The sequence below is a fragment of the Lissotriton vulgaris genome, chromosome 12 (genome assembly GCF_964263255.1).
Source record: "Lissotriton vulgaris chromosome 12, aLisVul1.2, whole genome shotgun sequence".
NCBI classification, from domain to species: domain Eukaryota; kingdom Metazoa; phylum Chordata; class Amphibia; order Caudata; family Salamandridae; genus Lissotriton; species Lissotriton vulgaris.
In genome coordinates, this window is record NC_141700.1 from 290,326,509 (window position 1) to 290,346,674 (window position 20,166).

Consider the following 20,166-nt stretch of genomic DNA (forward strand, 5'->3'; position numbering starts at 1 on the left):
TGGTGCTGTTGCCACGGTATCCACCCCTATTGTTGTTATAGGTGGTCTGTGTGCCTCCTTTGTTGTATTGGGCTTGCTGGGATGCCTGACTCCTAGAGGCTCCTCTGTTACCGGAGCGACGAAAGGAACCTCCCCTGAACTGTTGTGACTGCAAAGCTCCCATGGATGTGGCGGTCTCAGTGTCCTTTTTTATCTTTTCTAGGATTGTGTCCACATCAGGACCAAACAAATAATCAGGGTTAACAGGCTGATTCAGTAATGTGGTTTAAATCTCAGGCTTGAATCCAGAGATGCGTAACCAGGCATGCCTCCTGAGCATCACACTAGTATTGATGGCCCTAGCTGCTGTGTCCGCTGCATCTAGCGCACATTTAATGGAAGCGTTTGATATTAGTTTACCCTCCTGTATCAGCATTTCTGCTCCCTCCTTATAAGCATCAGGCAAGTGTTGTAGTAGTTGCTCTAATGTGTTGTAATGAGCCCTATCATATCTGGCTAAATAGGGCCTGTGTATTTGAAATTCTCCAAATATTTGCTGCTTGAGCAGCTACACGTTTTCCAGAAGCTTCCAAGATTTTGAATTCTTTGTCCGGAGGAGGAGCATCACCACTTGTTTGAGAGTTTGCTCTCTTACGAGCATTTGACACTACTAAGGAGTCCAATGGCAGCTGACCCTTGATATATGTAGGGTCAACAGGTGCAGGCCGGTATTTCCTTTCAATTCTTGGATTCACAACCCTTGCTCTTGCGGTTCCCTTGAAAATGTCACCAGCATGTTTAAGGACACCCTTTAGCATTGGCAATGTCTTAACTGATCTTTCTGAAGTTGAGAAAGTGTAAAAAAAAAAAGACTTCCTCTATTGGGTCAGCATGCATTTCCACATCATGATTATGTGCTGCCCTTTCAATTATCTCATTAAACGCAGCTATATCTTCAGTTGGCGAGGTCTTGACTGTGTAGGATTGAGTGTCAGGCGTGGTGTGTGGCTCACCCGGGTCAACAGGGTCAGTCCAGGGTGGAGACTCCTCCTGATCTGTGTCAGCAGGATAATTAAATTCTTCCTCATTGTAGCCTTCTCCCACATCCTCATCAGTACGTGTGGGTGAAGATATATATTCTTGTCCATAGGACTCCACAGGCTCAAAAAGAACAGGTGAGGTGGAAGAGTCCCTTTTCTTTTTGAGTGGGATTTTGTATGACTCCATAGGATTTTCTGGTATGATTTTTCTTTTATAAATAGTGAGTCTGCCAGAATCTGAGTCTATGAACAGTTTCGACTGGTTATCATAGGAGGGCGCTTGGAACACAACGTCCTCTTCTATGGGCTGAGTCCTTTTTACTATTGACATCTTCTTGGCCGTTTCGAAGCTTTGTTTCGGCTCGAATGCCTTAGGTTGTGAGATTGGGGGCAGTCCAAATTTAATCGGTGGCGTAAGCATCGGAGACTGACTGACTTTCTTCGAGGGTGGCTCAGTCTTCGATCCGACCGACTCAATCTGGTCACCAGTGCTTTGTTGGTCTAGCGTCGACTCGAGGTCGTGGTGCACAGCAGGCACGCTTTTTTGCTTCGACTCGACGAGCTCCTTCGAGCCGATCTTGATTTTCGACTCAAGGGTTTTGACTATTATTGGTTTGGAGGCTCGAAGCTTCGGATCGAGAGTCTTCTGAGACTTGACTCCCTTGTTGGTGTCGCTGCCCTTTGGCGTCTAAGTCGATGGCGTCAGTCCGACGTGCTTGACCGTAGACACAGGCTCCGGCGCCCCGATCTTCGGGTCGACACCCTTTAGTGACCCCGAAGGGTTGATGACACTCTTTATTTTAATTGGATCCGATGAATCCGAAGTTGCCGATCCGAGGACTGTCTTTAACAGTTTCGGTTTCTATAGTGTTTTTCGGTTTCGATTTCACCATTGACTGTGGTTGATCGACCGATGGCTCTTTCGATATATTCTTAGCCGGGCCTTGACGCAGGGCTATAGAATGTTGTTGAGGATCTTGGCTAAGGCCTTCCGGCGATGCCTCGACCTGAGCCTTCGAAAGTTCATTGTCATCACCGGCCCCCGTAACTACGGTCGGGCCTTGCTCATCACTTGAGTCGTCATCGACGGCTCCGATGGCCTGTGTCGTCCCCTACCTCGATGACGTCTTCGTCTGTTTCTTCTTCCTCGTCTTCATCGTAGTTAAAGTTTTGCTCCGAAGCAGGATCAGACTGTTGTTCAGGATCCTCCTCTTAAACGCCCTCGTCGTCTTCAGCCTCGAAGATGTTCTCTGGGTCGGGCACTGTTCTCTGCGCCGGCTGTCTCTCCTTGCGTCGAAGCCTAAGCATCTTCTTTGACCTGAACCGCGAACAGGCCATGCAGCTGGCCTCGTCGTGGTCTGGAGATAGGCATTTATTGCACACCGGGTTCACATCGATGTGAGGGTATTTAGAGTTGCAAACGGGGCATCGTTTGAACGGGCTCCGTTCCATCGTCGATCATTGATGGGGCCTCTGGTGTCGAAAAAGCCACGCGGACTTCAACGTCCAGCTCGAAGAACTGGAACAAGTGCGCGGCATCGATCGAAAAGACAATACCGACGCCCCGAAAGGCCTTTTGGCCTTGTAAAAATTTTGTTATCGATTCCGAACTGGAGTCAAGAAAGTACATCCGAACCCAATGGCGGACAAAAACAATCTGAGGATGGAGAGGATGCCCATGCGCACTGTAGTCCAGGGGAGGAGCCACCCATCTCGTGATACTTCGAAGACTCTTCCAGGACAACAATGTGCAATCATCCGGACCCAACACTAGACGGCGATCTATGCACAGATATGAATTCAGCAGCCCACATGCCTCAAACACTGTTTTTCAACGTGTGGGGGGAAATCCTTTGTATTTTTCCCCACTACCACTTTTAAGGCACATACCTCTGTATTTTTGGCATAAAAGGACACTTCACGGGTGCATATTGTTCATTATTTATAAAGTTTTATATAGCACGAACAAGATCCCGAAGGATTTCAGAGTGCTTTACAAAAGGATGTAAGGATGAATCTATCTCGCTGACAGACACTAGTGGAAACTACACTAGTGAGGTGGACTCCACAGCAACTCTGCGCAAAGCACGCAGAAGGTCTAGCCGGGCAGAGAAAGTTGCATGGAAGAAAAGAGGAGGGCAAGAAGACTTGAAATGGGACCCCTCTCCAACCTCACAATTGGTTGGTGCAACTGCTGGAAAACCGGATGCCGAACTCCAAGATAGTACAGTCTCAACATTGGATGCCATACTGCAATCGATTATGTCTCACGTGAAGAGAGAAGGCAAGACAGCAGACGTTCTCAATCGGCTCTTTGGAAAATGCAAGGTTCGGTTCGCAAGGTTGCAAAGATTAGCAGTAATATCAGTGAGCAGTTAACTGAGCTGTAAACGCAAACTAGAGCCCTTGTGGAGGAAATCTCAGGAGCTCCGATACAATCAGAGGCACATGAGGCTAGACTAACAGACATCCAATGGAAGCTGGAGGAGCAGGAAAACTGGCAACGGCGCAACAATTTGCGCTTCTTAGGCATTCCAGAGGGTCAAGAAGGCACTGATGTGAGACTCTATATAATTGATCTGCTGAGCAAGTAATTCCTGGACTTGGAAGGGTGGAACTTACAGCAAGAAGTTAAACGCGCTCACTGAGTTCCCTTCAACATGAAAAACCCAACTGGACACAACACAAAACCTAGAGCCATCCTGGTATTTTTTGGGAACTATCTACTACAGCAAAACATTTGGGAAAAGGCTCAACCAGAAGCTAAGTGAGAAGATAGATGACGTTGCCTTCTTCGCAGGTCGGATTTCTGCCACATTACTGTCAAAAGGCGCTGGAGACTGCAACAGATGATAGCCCCCTTTCAAGCCAAAGGTGCCCAGGCATATCTGGTGAACCCGGCTAAACTAAAGATAATAGTAGGAGGTCGTAATCACTACTATAATCCAGAGATTAAAGCGAGGGAAGCTCTGGCAGAACTAAGAGGATAGTGCAAGGGGGCAAGGTTAGATAAGGGGGGCAGTAACATAGAAACAGTATTATCAAGATGGTAAATGCATTAGCTGTGCTTGAACGGGTGGTGTTAAGTGTGGGGGGGGGGGGGTGCTTGACAACAATGACCGAAGCAATGTGATAAGGTAATATGGGCTGTGGAATGTATCCGGGTTGACTAGGCAGATTTGCTTGTCTCTATTTTCTCTCTTAGTTCCTTTTTTTTGCTCTTCCTGTTCAATCTTTATAGCGAATTACTCAGCCAACAATGTATTTCCATGGTTTCTTTTTTCTTCTTTGTATTCTCATTTTAGGATAGCAATTGGGGCTATACTGATCATGGTGCTGCACTGCTTCATCGCACACACAGACCTTCAGTCTGGAAGCTTCCATGGTGGAGGATGAGCATGGGGACAGGGGGGTCAGGGAGAACAGGGGAAAAAGGAAAAGGAAAGTCTGATATGAACAAAAATGAAAAACAATGAGGAAATTAACAAGCAAGGGTCAATAAGGAGAAAAGCTACAGTTCAATATGGAAAGAATTAGGATTTGTTCAGTCAATGTGGGTGGGCTAAACGATCTGAACAAGAAACCATTAATGCAGATGTAATCTGCTTCAGGAAATGCATAGCCCTTGGAATAATAAAAGCGCTCTTGAGATCAGAGGATATAACTTGGCGATATGCTCAACCCAGACCTTATGATTAGAGGAGTAGCTATATATTCCAAACACTCCATGGGAATGGCCAAGCGGGCAGTAGCCGATAAATGGGGGTGCTGGGAAAACGCACAGCTAGCAATGAGGGTGACAGTGGGGACTATATACAGGCCAAACCAGGATGAGCTTGAAGTTTGGGAAGAGCTTGAAATAGAGCTTGCCTCCTGGCCAGAGCCAATGATTGTCTGTGGTGACCTAAATATACATTTAGAAACAACCAGAAGTCGGACCCTGAAATACAGAAGGAGGAAACCTAAAGGATACAAGGCACTGACTGCCTTTAAAGCTAGCCATGGATTGATTGATGTATGGGCAGAGAACATCGAGTGACCCCGGATATACCCATTATCTCACTCCTATAGGAACTATGTGCGCTTAAGACTATTTTCTAGCCCCATGCAGAATGCTGGACAAGGTGGAAATCAAAAAATTACCTCAACTCTTTTCAGACCACAACCCGCTTTTGCTGGAAATAACAGGATTGGTATGTGACCAGAGTGCCTGGTCATTCGATAAAAAATTGCTAGTGAACAAAGAGTTCTGTGCCCACCTAAAGCAATGGACTACAGAATTCTTTGATATTAATAGGTGTAGCGCCTTGCGTAAGATAGTGTCTGATACTTGTAAAGTTGGGCTGAGGGGAGAAGTTATTAGCTATGTGGGGCAACAGTGGAAACCACAAAAGGTAGAGGGTGACCTATTAATAGAAAAGCTGGCGAAATTGGAGGCAGAGCATGTCAAGTTGATTAGCAAGGGAGGGCAGGAAGACTCAGTCAGGGACCAAATGGTGAAATTAGCTCTAGTCAAGGCAGAAATCAACAGCTTCTTTCAGGAAAGACTGGCTCAAACATATCAAGCATATCGGGAAGAAATGTATGAATACGGTGAGTCAGCAGGAAGACTAGCACTGCGATCGAGGCACAAGAGTGTCAGGAATAACATACTAAAAATCAAGAACAGTTCTGGCCAAAATGTGACTGGTTCGAAAAAGATCATAGATGTCTTTGAGGCGTTTTATAGAAGCCCGACAGGTCAGGATGTTAGACAAAGAATTTACTATGGAAAAGGTACAGGTGGCTATGGATCCCTCACTGTGGGGAAAGCATCAGGCCCTGATAAAATCCTCCTAGAAATATACAAAATCCTTGCACACAAGATTGCACACAAAATTGCTCCAATTATGCACGATCTATTGCTGGGTGTCCAACATACCGGGATCCCGCCCTCATCATGGCAGGGAACAGAAGTGGTGATATTTCCAAAAAAGGGTAAACCAGCTGAGTTACTTTCGATCGGATATCGTGGCAATATATGTGGGGTACTTTGATAGAAAGGGGACTTGGCCCTCAGCTTGTAAGGGCTATTCAAGCTATGTACTATAAACCCTATGCCCAGCTGCAAGTAATGGGCAATACGTCAGGGAGGATCAAGATAGCTAGAGGGACGCGACAAGGGTGCCATAGTTCCCCCATTTTATTTGCCATCCATCTGGACCCATTCATCAGCCAAATTTTACATAATCAAACAAGTCCGTAAGTACTTAAGGATATGAAACCAAGAATTTAGCATGTGCGGATATATCGCAATAATCACGTCCGAACCGGAAAAGGCCATTAGGGAAATTGAAAATAAGGCTGACAAATTTAGGAAGAAATCTGGGTTCCTTTTGAGTAAGGGGGAAACACAAACCATCTGCTCTTTCCATAGCTAGTTACAGGATTTTCGTAAAAGTGCAATGGCTACTTATCTAGGGATAAATATAACAACGTGTATGGATACTCTCTGGCCAACCAATATTGATCCGGTGATGGAAAAAGTAAACTTGGAACTTAAACGACTAGACAAATTACATCTTACAATACTAGGAAGACTCAATGTAATAAATATGAAAATCTTTCCCAAAATACTATATATCTTCTTCGGGCAATAACCTTGGCATTGGCAGAAGACCAGATAAATACAAGTAATGCCTTGTTCACTAATTTTATTTGGGGCTATCAGAAGACACTGCAAGCACTGAAACGTATGACTCCCAAGAGAGCGTTGTGGATGGGGAGCCCCCAACATCTTATTCTATTACTGGGCCACTCCTCTGCAGCAGATAGTTTTCCTACTCCTACCAGAGCACGGAAGAGCAGAGGTCCTGGGCTTACCCACAATATATCAGCTATCTATAGGAAATGATGCAGACGGGCTTTTCTTAAGGAAACTTATTAAAAAAAAGCGGTTTAAGTGTGTCATGGGGGCCTGGAAGGTCTGGAAACAGGTTAGTAAGATCTTGAAAATTCCCAGGTATAATAGTTATACCCCACTGTGGCGCTCAGCTGTATTACCGGAAGTACTATATAATGGTATGGCGATGAGTTGGGAGCAGGCGGGTATAGTTAGGGTGGTAGATCTGTTTCAGAACAATGATTAGATCTAATTTCCCGGGCTGATGCAGAGATTGGGTATCAACAATAATGCACAGTTTAAGTATATGCAGGTCCAGAGCTGTATAAAAAGTCTCCCCACTGAGCTTATTAATCTGGATAAAATCCCAATGTTGAAAATCAATAAGGATAATAGGATAAGGGAGTACTACAAGGAATTAAGATCCTCCCAGATGACGCGGAAAAACAAACGAAATGAGTAGAAAAAAATAGGTGATGGGGAGGTTGATTTGGATAGGTCGCTCGAATTCGGGGCAAAGAACTTACCAGCCAATTTAAAAGCCCAGCGCTATAAAACTCTGTATAATTTATATTATGCGCCGGCCAAGCTCCATGGATGGGGAAGGAGGGAAAATGATAAATGCCCGAGATGTCAAACAGACATTATACATATGTTTTACTTGTGTGCCAAGCTCTCAATGCTTAAAAATGGTATAGAGGAATTTTGGCTACAGACCCTCAAGGAAATTACGATGACTCCAGTCTTAATCTTATTAGGGTAGGACAGTCGGGCAAATCTCGATTCATTGTATAGAGAATTAGCTATAGCACGGTTGCTGATAGCCACAGCATTGAAATACAGAGTCACCTACATACCAGCTATGGCTGCATCGGCTACTGAATATCAGTCTCCAGGAAATATCACTATATAAATGTAAAGGACAAAAATTGAGGAAGAAAGGTATGAAGTTATGGGAACCCCTATTGTTATGGTGGAACATTAATTGTAGGGGGAAAATGTATACATTTGCAAATATGGAATGTTTAATGCAAAATACTGTACTGGGGCTTCGACTGAAAGAATCAGTATAATGTGGTAATATCTTCCTATGTAATTATATATTTACCTGACTTTTACCAATAAAAAAATAAAAATCCTGAGGCTACCAGGTACAAAGTAACAACTCAAGGGCTTTCCCGCTCCCGCTCATGCCTTAAAGCAAGAACGTTTTTAAATTATCACCACCTACAGTCATTGTGTCTATAATAAAGCGCATAAAGAGCTCCCCAGTTTACAACTGCAGTGTGCAGACACAGCGTTCAGTTTATGGCACTTAGGAGAACTGGAAAAATACATATTCAGCTGGTAATACATAAAAAATAGTTAAGCGCTTAGGAATTAACAATGGGGATGGGATGGGGGGGGTGAGAGAAAAAGTAATCCTGATTTTTTTTCCAACTGTGAAAAATGTTCCAGAATAGAGGAAAACTTTGGTCATTGGCATAGAAAGAGTGTGGCAATAGCACAGCCAGAGACCAGCGTGTCCAGATATTGGGATTTTTCATCACTGCATAACGGCACTGCGACCCTTGTGTTTGGGCCTTAATTTACATTTCGCGAAGTAGTCAACATTTAAAATCTTTTTGGATATGGATTTTCGAAGTCTCTTGCACAGATCACACTCTGGTAAATCACAGTCTAAAAAGGCTATTTTGAACACCAGTTTAGGTTCTGTGGAGAATAGCATTCACCATTTACCAATATTTTACCAGAACACATTCCTGTGCAAATCTCTCAATTATCTCCACAAATATCTTAACCGGTCCAGTGATTTTTCTAGGAAAATAATGTTTAAGTGGCTAGTATTACATTTTATGAGTTTTTCACAAAAATGCAGGTCATTAAATGTTCATTCCATTATATGTCCTTTAGTTCTGACAATATTGTTGTCAAAAGAAGTCATATTTAATGGGTAGATTTAACCCGACACTTTGAACAATCTAAAGTTCACTCAATACTGATCGGATTCAAATAAAACACAGAGGATAGATGGCAGATGAAGATAGTGTAAAATGGACATCACAGCATTTTAATAGCCATTTGGTAGAGAAGAGCCCATGAAAAAAAAACATGATAAAAACAGGCCAACTTGCAATTTAGAAGAGGTTGCGTTGCTCACCGTGCCATCCATGAGCCACTTTTGGAAGCCCTCTTTGCCTTCACGCTCTGGTTCCTTTACACCAGAGCCTGCATCAGAATCGTCGCTGCTCGCCAAACCGCACTGGGTGATGATCCACTGCACAAGAATGCGCTCCAAATCTGGATCATACATCTGGTCAATTTTCTGCTGCACCTCCCTGCTTAGTCCATATGAGGGTCCCTTGTTGGCCATGGTGACTTTTGGATCTGTAGAGAGTCAGATACGGATATTAGAAGGGTCCAATTTGTGTCCCATCAGCACTACTCAGTAAAGTATTCAACAGGCTTATTTTTAATTCACTTTCCCAGAACCCCCTTACATATTTAACAAAACCCAACATGTGCTTTATTTCCAGTAGCCTTTTTGGTCTCTTATTACCCCTCAAACCCAAGGCCCAGTACATTGTATTTCCACTCAATTTCCTGATCTGTGTCCTGACTTGAGCAAATGCCAAACTCTGCTCTCCTTCACTCTTTTTTAAAAATAATTCTTTTTATTTAACAAACAAGAATCGGCGCTGAAACATGAGTCATGTGGAAAAGTTACCGACAGAAAGAGTTCATTTGGTGACATTTTGACAATACATAGCAACAATCAGAATAAAGTGGTGGTACATCAGGTGGTACATTCCTTATGGTGAGGACAAGTCATCTGAGCTAGTGCTACGTGGCAGACTACTAATTTACCCACGGTACGTGTTACAAGCCCCCCAGAATAGAAACCATTTCTTAGGGTAGCCTCTCGCAATGTATAATGATACCAATCCATGCTTTTCTTCCATTCCGTGATAGTTGGGGGGTTGTAGTTCTTCACTGATGAGGTATATTCCTTTTGCCAACATGAGTCTGTGTTACAAAAATCTTACCCATTCTGCCCAAGTCTGTGGGTTCCCACACATTTAGTAGGCATCTCTTCACATCAAGGTGGATGTCCAGTTCCAACACTTCACCTAGAACTGCATTTATTTGACGCCAGTACCTCTGGATAAGATCATACTCCCATATTATATGCATGTTATGTTATGTTAATAACTTTTATTAGGCGCACAGCTGCCCCAGCAAAGGGGCGTCCTGGCGCCTGATCAAGTGCCACAACACAACAAATCGATGCTGGAAAAAAGAGGGAATCAGTCAGCAGTAGGGAACAAATAAGTTTTTATGGCGCGTCTGAAGAGTCAGGCTGTTCAGGGCACGAATACGGACAGGGAGAGAGATCCACAATCCTGCCGCTAGAACTCAAAAGGAACGACCTCCCATCCTGCTCAGTCTGAACCTGGTCTTAACCGCCAGATGAAGCGATTCCGACCTGAGAGCCCGCGTAGGAACATAGGGGGAAACAAGATTCACAAGGGCTGGAGGAGAGGAAAGTTTCAAGATCTTAAATGTCAGACAAAGAGCCTTAAATGTAATTCTTTGTCTGACCGGCAGCCAGTGAAGAGAGGTCAAGACTGCAGAGACAGAACATCGTCTAGGAAGGCCAACGATGGCCCGCGCCGCGGCATTCTGCACCCTTTGCAGCCTAGTAGCCTCCGCCTGATTCACTCCGAGCAGCAGCGCACTCCCATAGTCCAGCCGGGAAAGAATGGAGGCTTGGACCACCAGTTGCCGAGTAGGGGGGGGGGTCGAAGAATTTGAGGACTGGTCTCAGTCCTCGCAGAATACCATAACAGGTAGCTGCAATCTTCTTTGTGCGGCTGGTAAAGGAGAGTGTAGGATCCAGCCAAACCCCCAAGTTCTTGACTTCGGCAGCTGGGATGGAAGTCACCCCCAATTCTGGAGGCCACCACTGGTCTCCCCAGAGTTCCGCCTGCTTCCCTAGAATCAGGACCTCGGTTTTTTTGGCATTTAACTGCAAGCAGTTATTGCGCATCCAGTTTGCCACGTCTATGAGTCCTGCGCGGAATCTGGGAGCATTCACCTCAGGGCCCCCACTGAGGTGTCACCGCCAGCTGCGTGTCGTCGGCATACGATGTCATGGTTAAGCCACATTGTCTGACGACTGCAGCCAGCGGTTTCACATATAAGTTGAACAGAGTGGGGCTCAGCGCAGAGCCCTGAGGCACTCCCAGCCCCAATGGATGGAAGGAGGACTGACCAGGTGGAATAGCCACTTTAAAAAACCGGTCCGAAAGGAAAGAGCGAAACCATTGGAGAGCCGTCCCCTCAATTCCCACTTCCTCCAACCGCCGCATCAAAATGTCGTGAGACACCGTGTCAAACGCGGCGCTCAAGTCTAACAAGAGGAGCGCCGCTGTCTGCCCCGCATCCAGCACCGTACGCAAGTGCTCAGTCATAAAGAGCAGTGCAGTTTCGGTGCTGTGTTGTGTACGAAAACCATTCTGGCTCTCGTCTAGAATATTATTTCGAGAGAGGTGGGCAGACAAGATGGAGTTCACGTGTGCCTCAGTGATCTTGGCGGTCCAAGGCAGGAGGGAGATGGGACGATAGTTTTCAGGTAACAGGGGATCCAGATTAGGCTTCTTTAAAATGGGGCTGACCACTGCCTGCTTCCAGGAAGACGGGACCACGCCCACAGTGAGTGATAGATTAATCACATCCAATATAGGCTCACGACAAAGGGGCGGGAGAAGTTTAAATAGCTCTGGCTTCAGCGGATCTAATGGAGAGCCAGATTTAATTTTGAGGCTCAGTGTGTCAAAAGCCTCGACAGACATAACAGGCAAGGAGGACAGAGTTTCGTGGACCGTAGCCATCACACCAATAGGCTCACAGATGGCATAAATACTCGGTAGATTGCCTGCACCTTCTCCACGAAAAAGGATGCCAAACTTTCACAGTGAGAGTCCGTGCAGATTTCTAACGAGGTGGCCCGTTTCCCCACAAGGTCTTTGAGAACCTTGAAGATTAATTTAGATGGGTTAGGGCTGCTCAGAAACTCAGAGGCATAGTATGCGGCCCGGGTTTGGCAGATTGCCCTGTGGTAGATCTTAAGCTGGGCAAAATACAGAGATTTTAAAGTGGGATCGAAGGATTTCCTCCAGGCCCTCTCAGCTTGCCGGCACGTTCTCTTGAGCTCGGCAAGAGTATCATTATACCATGGGCTGTGTGTTTTAGCGTGGCATTTCGACCAGCGCATTGGTATAAGAGAATCAAGGGTGGCTAGGACCCAGTTACAGAACTGCTCATATCCTTGTTCCACGTTCAACAGATTGCCCAGGGGCTGCGCCTCCAAGATCTTAAACTCCTCTAGCTTAAGCTTACGCCAATTTCTTTTAAGGATCAATCTGTCCACCGGTTTAAATTGTGGGTCATCTAAAGGACAGGAAACTTTAACCAACAGATGATCAGTCCAACCTACCACCATCGGGTCAGATACCCTAGCCCGATCCAGTGTGGTAAAGAAGGGGTCAAGGATATGACCTACTATGTGGGTAGGGGAGGTAACTAATTGGTTCAATTGCATGGCTTCAAGGTCCGCTAACAAGGAACTAATAGGTGAAGATGACGTCTGATCAAGATGTATATTGAGGTCACCTACGATGTTAAAATTAGCACATCTAGGAGCTAAAGAGCTGACCACGCCAGCAAGAGCGGCCTTGAAGACAGTGTCATTCCCTGGTGGACGGTAGATAAGCAGACCGCTAAGAGTGAACTGATGACTGAAGGTGACCTTAAAAGAAGCGCTCTCGCACATCGGTAGATCAAGAGCTTTCCAATCAACCGGAAAGCAAGAACCGGAAAGCATGAACGTTCCTTCAGACCCACATTGCCTTCTGCAATCTCCCCCTTCAGCCCTCCCCATTCGAACCAGGCAGGGTAATAATGTACACACTATGCAAGATTTTAAGCTGGACTAGTTGTAGCCTGGCAGAGATAGCCACTTTCCTTGGGGAGGTCAGTGCCTCCTGCAATTCCTCGTCGTCCAGCTCGAGGCCATCCCTTACCCACTTTGCCCTGGTGCCCTGGAGAGGGTCTGTTGCATTGTTTATGAGTTTTTTGTATGTGAGGAAGATTGTTTTCTCTGGTAAGTAGCCGTTGAGCAGCCTATCCTTGAGAGGTGTGTGTTCTGGGGGAGAAGAGCCTTTGGGTAGGTGTGTCTGCAATGCATGATGGACTTGGAGGTAACAGTATTCTGTGTTGGCAAGTTGATATTTCTGTTGCAGGACGGCGAAGGTCGCTACATCACCCTGTACCCACATGTCCCCAATAGTCGAGATCCCATTTATCAAAGCCTTTCGACTTCCAAAGGTCACTTAGTCTCGGAGTCCCAGGAGGGGTGTTTCTACCATTAGTTTCTGTTACCATCCCAGGCTCTTGGTGGCTGTGTGCCAGACCTGGACCGAGTGTTCTGTGGAGCCAGTTAGGGGGGAAACACTTTGGCCTAGAATAAAGTGCTCTGATATAGTTCCCGCCTGGGAGGAGCCATCGATCCATGGCATATCCCGGGTCGTCCATTCGGCGATATGCGCCATGATTGATGGCCGCAAGGTGTGCCGCCCAGTAATATTTCTTGAGGTTTGGGAGACTGATCCCACCATCATACCAGTTGAGGGTGAGCTTGTTGAGTGCTATTCTGGGTTTCCCTCCCTACAGCAATTCCCTCTGTAAGCCCTTAATTTCTTTAAAGTAACGAGTGGGCACTGCATCTGGGTAATTCTGCAGCACAGATAGGAAGCAGGGCAGGGACATCCTAAAGAGTGTCGCCCTACCTAGCAATGAGAGAGGGATTGCCTTCCATGCGGTAGCGTCCCGCTTCAATCTTTGCAGTGGTGGCAGTAGGTTACGGCAGCCGCGGCCCGTGGAGGGAGTTGCGGTGGGGCAGAAAGGTGGGGCGGGGGAGGGGCAGGGTGGGGGGGGGTGCTAAGAACCGGAATATGGATAATTGGAGGTAAGTAAACAATTTAATTAATAAAACAAATTTCGTAGCGCGCACTGCATCGCGCGCTACGAAATTAGTTTTATTTATTAAATTGTTTAATTACCTCCAATTATCCATATTCCGGTTCTTAGCACCCCCCCCCCCCACCCTGCCCCTCCCCCGCCCCGCCTTTCTGCCCCACCGCAACTCCCTCCAAGGGCCGTGGCTGGGTTACGTCATAACAGCGCTGAGGGTATGACGTCGCATATATCCTCAAGTATTGAAAGCTCATAGTGGTGATTTGGATAAGATCACCCTTAGGTATAGCGGGTGGGTTCCAGTGCAAAACCTAGATAAGAGATTTACCCTAATTAATGGAGTAACCGGAGAATCTGCCAAAGATTGCAAAGCTATCGAACACTGCAATCTGCGACAATTTATAGCGGGTAGGAACAAAAGGATGTCATCCACGTAAAGCGAGATGAGGTCTTCCCTTGATGGAGCCCATCTTAGTTCGCATATAACAGGGTACCCTCGGACCCATGCCGCCAGAGATACCAGAGCTAGGGCAAAGAGGAGGAGGGGAAGCAGATATCCCAGGCGGGTTCTCCGACCCAGTGGTAAGGCTGCAGATTTTGTGTTTACTACATCTTGCGCCAGGGTTTCGGATATAGGAGCTTGACCCATTTGATAAACCCCTCCCCAAATCCCATCTTTGTGAGCACGGCAAAGAGGTAAGGCCATTCGTTGGTGTTGAATGCCATGGAGGCATCCAGTGAGACTATAAATCGCTGGCTCTTGTATCATGCCTAGTCGTCCCATCACGCCGTGCACTCTACAGAGATTCAGGACTGTATTGCATTGTGCCATGAAGCCAGACTGGTCTGGATATACTAGGCCACTGATCACTTTTAGAAGGCTGTTAACGAGTAACTTAGTGAGAATTTTAGGTTCAGCATTTAGGAGAGAGATGGATCTATGACGCGCAGTCGGACCTGGGTTAGCCCTCTTTATGGATGGTGACGATTGTGGCTATCCGCTGATCAAGCTATAGTGCCCCCTGCTTCTTGCGGTCTGCAAGCAGGGATCGCAGGCGTGGGGGCTAGTTTGTTTGGCGCCAATTAGTATAGTTCGATTGGTAGGCCGTTTGAACCCAGTGCCTTGCCCGCCTGGAGGCATCTGAACGCAGTCGCAATTTCGTCATTCGTGAAGTCACTGTCTAATAATTACCGTTCATCAACTTGTAGGACAGGAAGGGTAATGTCCCTGGCCATCCTATTCCGTGTAAGTTGTGCGTGTGTGATATATGTTACTATAGTGGGCTGCAAACATGTTGGCAATGGCCTGAGGGTCTGTGATGGATAGACCATCTTTATCAATCAGTTCAGGTACCAGTCTGGATGCCAGTTCTTTCCTGTCTGGCCAGGCTATAAGCTTCCCTGCTTTATCTCAGAGGTCGTACACCCTGCCCTCAGTTTCCCTTCCTAAGGTTTTTGCCCTTTCCGTGGCTATCGCTTTGTATTCATCCCGTTTAAGCTGCAAGGCATGGATCTTTTCTTGTGTCACCTCCTCTTCTAGTTCCCTTTCTAGGGACCTCACTTTCCACTGCCACCAGTTCCTTCAATCTAGCTTTATGTGCTCCAGCTATTCGGGAAAGTGCCTGCCCGAAAATCAGTCTTAAATGCTCCCCACAGTGTCTGAGAGGAGTCAATCGTGCTATCATTTTCTTGCAAGTACAAGTCCATGGCCTGCAGTAGAGCCTTACATACACCAGGGTCTCGGAGATGCCATGGATTTATGGGGCTATCCTACCTACTCCTCCCTGCCCCAGTGCCAGATGAGTCCATACCGGGGAGTGGTCAGATATGCCTCTCGCCATGTGCCTATTACACGGAAATGTGTTAAGTTGAATTGCTGGGACGACAATATGGTCAATACGGGAGAGGCTATTGTTTGCCCCGGAGTGAAATGTGTGTTGGACACTACCCGGATGGAATGCTCTCCACGCGTCAGTTAAACTGAGAGCCTCTAGAAAATCGGGCAACCATCTAGCTGATGTTCCAGGGTCTCGCGGGGGATACCAGTCTAATGTACTTGAGACCACAGAATTGAAGTACTCTCCCATCAGCAATAAGCCCTCCGGCAGTGAGAGTAGCACGGCTCCCCAGTCTTTAAATGTTTGAGTTTGTAGGGCTGGTGGGACATAGCCATGGAGGTAAGTGTACGCCCCTCCCACTGCCCCGTGATACCTATATACCTTCCTAGGTGGTCTGCCCATGTGGATTGGACCATAAAGGCGAAGGAGTTCTGCATCAATATTCCCACGCCTCAGGAGCCAGTGGTGTAGCCTGCCACTAATTTGTTGCCCCATCTGTTTGCACCCATGTGTATTTCAATCAATCAATCAGGAATTTGTAAAGCGCGCTACACACCCGCAGGGGTCTCAAGTAGCGGGGGGGGGGCGCTACTGCTCGAAGAGCCAGGTCTTGAGCTGTTTCCTGAAGGAGAGATGGTCCTGGGTCAGTCGTGGGTGGGGAGGGAGTTCCATGTCTTGGCTGCCAGGTAAGAGAAGGATCTTCCTCCGGCGGTGGTTCTGCGAATGCGTGGGACGGTGGCGAGGGCGAAGTTGGCGGAGCGGAGCTGGCGGGAGTGTAGAATGTGAGGCGGTTGTTGAGGTATTTGGGTCCCATGTCGTGGAGAGCCTTGTGTGCGTGGGTGAGAGCCTTGTGTGCGTGGGTGAGGAGTCTGAACGTGATCCTCTTTCTGATGGGGAGCCAGTGCAGGTCTTTCAGGTGGGGAGAGATGTGGCTGTGGCGGGGGATGTCCAGGATGAGTCGTGCAAAAGCGTTCTGTATGCGCTGGAGTATTTCCTGGAGTTTGGCTGTGGTTCCCGCGTAGAGGGTGTTTACGTAGTCCAGTCGGCTGGTGACGAGGGCCTGGGTGACCGTCTTCCTGGTGTTGCTGGGGATCCACTGGATGATCTTTCGGAGCATGCGCAGGGTGTTGAAACAGGATGACGAGATGGCGTTGACTTGCTTGGTCATGGTGAGGGAGGAGTCCAGGATGACGCCCAGGTTGCGTGCCTGGTCCGTTAGCTTGGGGGCAGTGAGCCACCAGGAGTCGTCCCAGGCGGAGGGGGATGTTCCCATGATGAGGACTTCCGTCTTGTCGGAGTTCAGTTTCAATCGGCTGAACTTCATCCATTCTGCGACGTCTCTCATTCCTTCCTGGTGGCTGGCGGTGGCGGGGTAGTTTGTGAGGGAAAGGATCAGCTGGGTGTCGTCTGCGTAGGAGATGATGTTAAGGTTGTGTTGGTGTGCGATGGCTGCGAGGGAGCTCATGTAGACAAAGAGGGTGGGGCTGAGCGAGGATCCTTGCGGGACGCCGCAGATGACTTCGGTGGCCGCGGACCGGAACGGGGGGAGGCGGACTCTCTGGGTTCTGCCGGTGAGGAACGAGATGATCCACTCCAGGGCCTTTCCTTGGATTCAGATGTTGCTGAAGCGCTGTACTAGGGTGCGGTGGCATACGGTGTCGAAGGCTGCTGAGAGGTCCAGGAGGATGAGGGCAGCTGTTTCCCCGTTGTTGAGCAGGGACTGATGTCGTCAGTGGCTGCGATGAGGGCGGTCTCGGTGCTGTGGTTTGTTTGGAAACCGGACTGCGAAGGGTCGAGGGATCCGTTTGTCTTGAGGAAGGCGAAGAGTTGTTTGTTGACTGTCTTCGAGGACTTTGGCCGGGAAAGGGAGGAGTAAAATGGGTCGGATGTTCTTGAGGTCTGTGGTGGGTTTCTTCAGGAGGGTGCTGAGCTCGGCGTGTTTGCAGTTCTCCGGGAGGGTGGCGGATGTGAAGGAGCAGTTAATGATGTCCTAGAGTTGGGGTGCGATGATGGAGTCGGCTTTGTTGAAGATGTGGTGTGGGCAAGGGTCGGTTGGGGAGCCGGAGTAGATGGTGTTCATCATGCGGGTGGTATCTTCAGTGCTGACCGAGGTCCAGGTGCAGAGGGTGGTGGTAGGGGGCGCTGGATCCGTGGTTGGGTGCGTGGCCTGTGTGTCGAAGATGCTGTGTATGCCGACGATCTTGCGGTGAAAGAACGAGGTGAGTAAGTCGCAGAGGTCTTGCGAGGGTATGATGTCGTTGTTGCAGGCACTGGGGCTGGAGAGCTCTTTAACGATGCTGAAGAGTTCCTTGCTCTTGTGGGAGTTGTTGTCCAGTCGTTCTTTGAATGCGGTCCTTTTGGTGGTGCAGATCAGCTGGTGGTGTTTGCGGGTGGAGTTCTTGAGGGCTGTCATGTTTCTTGTGGTCTGGTCGTGGCGCCAGGCTTTTTCGAGGGTGCGGCAGGTTGTCTTGGAGTTTTTTTATTTAAGTAGGCGAAAGTCAACAGTTCCCCCTGTGGTATAATGTCTTTTTGTGCGGATTCGTAAAAAACAAAAACAACCAACATTGCCCCAATCCCAACTACTCCCCTCCCTGCTCCCCTGCACTCTGGGCCTTAAACTGCCCATAGACTCAAACATGCAGAGTGCCTGTCGCTCCCAACTGAGAAACTGAAGGTAGAAATGCGGGGGTGAAGGACATGCTACGTCCCCGCCTAACTCTCCCAAAGCGATCAGTGTCTCCTGGCTCCCAGAGAGGAGCAAGCCCCAAGAGTCATGCCCCTTCGGGCGTAGTTAGACCCAATGAGTCAGCAGTGACCCATGTTGCATTGTACCTGCGGAACAGTTCAGCGGGCAGTGAATCCTCTTGTGTCACATAACTGAGTCCGATCTACTCCCCAAGCAAGTTCGCTAATCCTCTCGGTAGGAGTTATGTTCCTTGGCTCCGCGCCAGCCCTCTAGCCAGTCCGTCGCAGATTCCGGGGTATAAAAGAACCAAGCTCTGCCATTAGCCTCCAAAAGGTAGGCGTGCAAGGAACAGCATGGCATACTTAACACCGACCCCTCCTGTGAAAAGGGCGTGGTTTCTGAACTGCCTGTGTGAAATCTGGGAAAATTGATATTTCGGCGTTCTTGTACCCGAGTGGTGAGCCTCCTCTGGTATTTTGCAGAATTACATCCCTGTTGCAGAAGTTCAGCACTCGTGCCAGCATGAGCCATGGGGGACCTCCAGGCTTCGGGCGTCCCCCAGGAAGTCTGCGTTCTTTCAAGTATGAAGAATTTGGACAGGCCTTTGGGTTGAAGGTGGGGGGGTGATTGGGGGAGGAGTATAAGGTCCTCTACAAATCGGTCCGGCGCCTGCCCCTCCGCCCGCTCCCGCATCCCCAGGATTCGTACATTCTTGCGGTGGCTGCATCCTTCTTAGTCGTTGAGCTTACTTTCAGCAAACTTCCGAAAAGACTGGAGTTCATGTATCTTAGTCTGGAGGCGCGACATGCCTTCTACCAACTCGTAGTTGTAATGTCTAGTTCTTTGAACTTTTCATTGATTTTCGCCAGGTCCGCCCTAATCAATGTGACGTCTGTGGAGATTTTTGTCCATCCTTTGTTCCAGGGATGACCGCACCCCAGAAATGGCCATCCATGACATCTGAGCATCGGTTCCAGGGGGGCGGGGGGTCTCCTCCGTATCGCCTCCTGCCCCTGGTCACTGGTCCTGGGGCCTTTGACCCAGACATCTTGGATTTCTTCATTTTCTGCCCCAGCATTTGGCTTCAGCACCAACACCCAGTGACCTCAAGTTCTCTCTTGCAGTGACTGGTCTACTGGGAGGCGCAGCACTCAGAGGCCTCTTCTTTACTGGTGTATTAGAGCGGCAAAATAGGGAGGGGGCAACAGTGTCCAGCAACAGTAGGACGGTCTCAACAGAGCCTCGGACCAACTCTACAAGTCCGCACTGAGCCTCTTGCCCGCCCAGCTCTCAGGCCAGGACAGTAACGAGTGGAGAAAGAGCCCCCCCCACGTCGCAAAAATAATGTCCAGGCCTTACTCAGCGCTTGATTACACTAAGGCCTCCACTACAGCGCCTCGCTACCGACTCAGCGCGATCGGCCTCAGCATTATTCCGGGGCTCCTGCCACCGTGGACCACCCCCTTCCTCACAGGAGCACACCGGTATCAGGGATTTCACACAACTGCTAAAGAATCAGGCAGTGATCATGTGCCTGTGTCTTTGACTATTTCAGCAGGCTGGATGTCGCCTGAAAAAGTTTGTCGACATCTCCTGAGGCCCAAGATCCCTTTACCAATCCAAGGCACTCCATTCGCCTGAGATCCTGTAGGCGAGTGTCCCAGTCGTTTTTCTCCACAGGGTCTCCAATAGGTGAGTTGTCTC

General features: G+C 48.1%; 1 protein-coding gene across 4 annotated transcripts in view; it reads right to left on the reverse strand.

The window, feature by feature from the left end:
- The window catches only part of TAGLN2 (transgelin 2), a 165,797-nt gene that overhangs the window by 45,963 nt on the left and 99,668 nt on the right, over window positions 1-20,166 (reverse strand). For all 4 annotated transcript variants that reach the window (XM_086945072.1, XM_086945073.1, XM_086945074.1 and 1 more), the window contains exon 2: window positions 9,062-9,288. In XM_086945072.1, coding sequence (XP_086801198.1) covers window positions 9,062-9,274 — 213 coding nt within the window. In that variant the 5' untranslated portion in view covers window positions 9,275-9,288. The remainder of the gene's footprint in view (window positions 1-9,061; window positions 9,289-20,166) is intronic.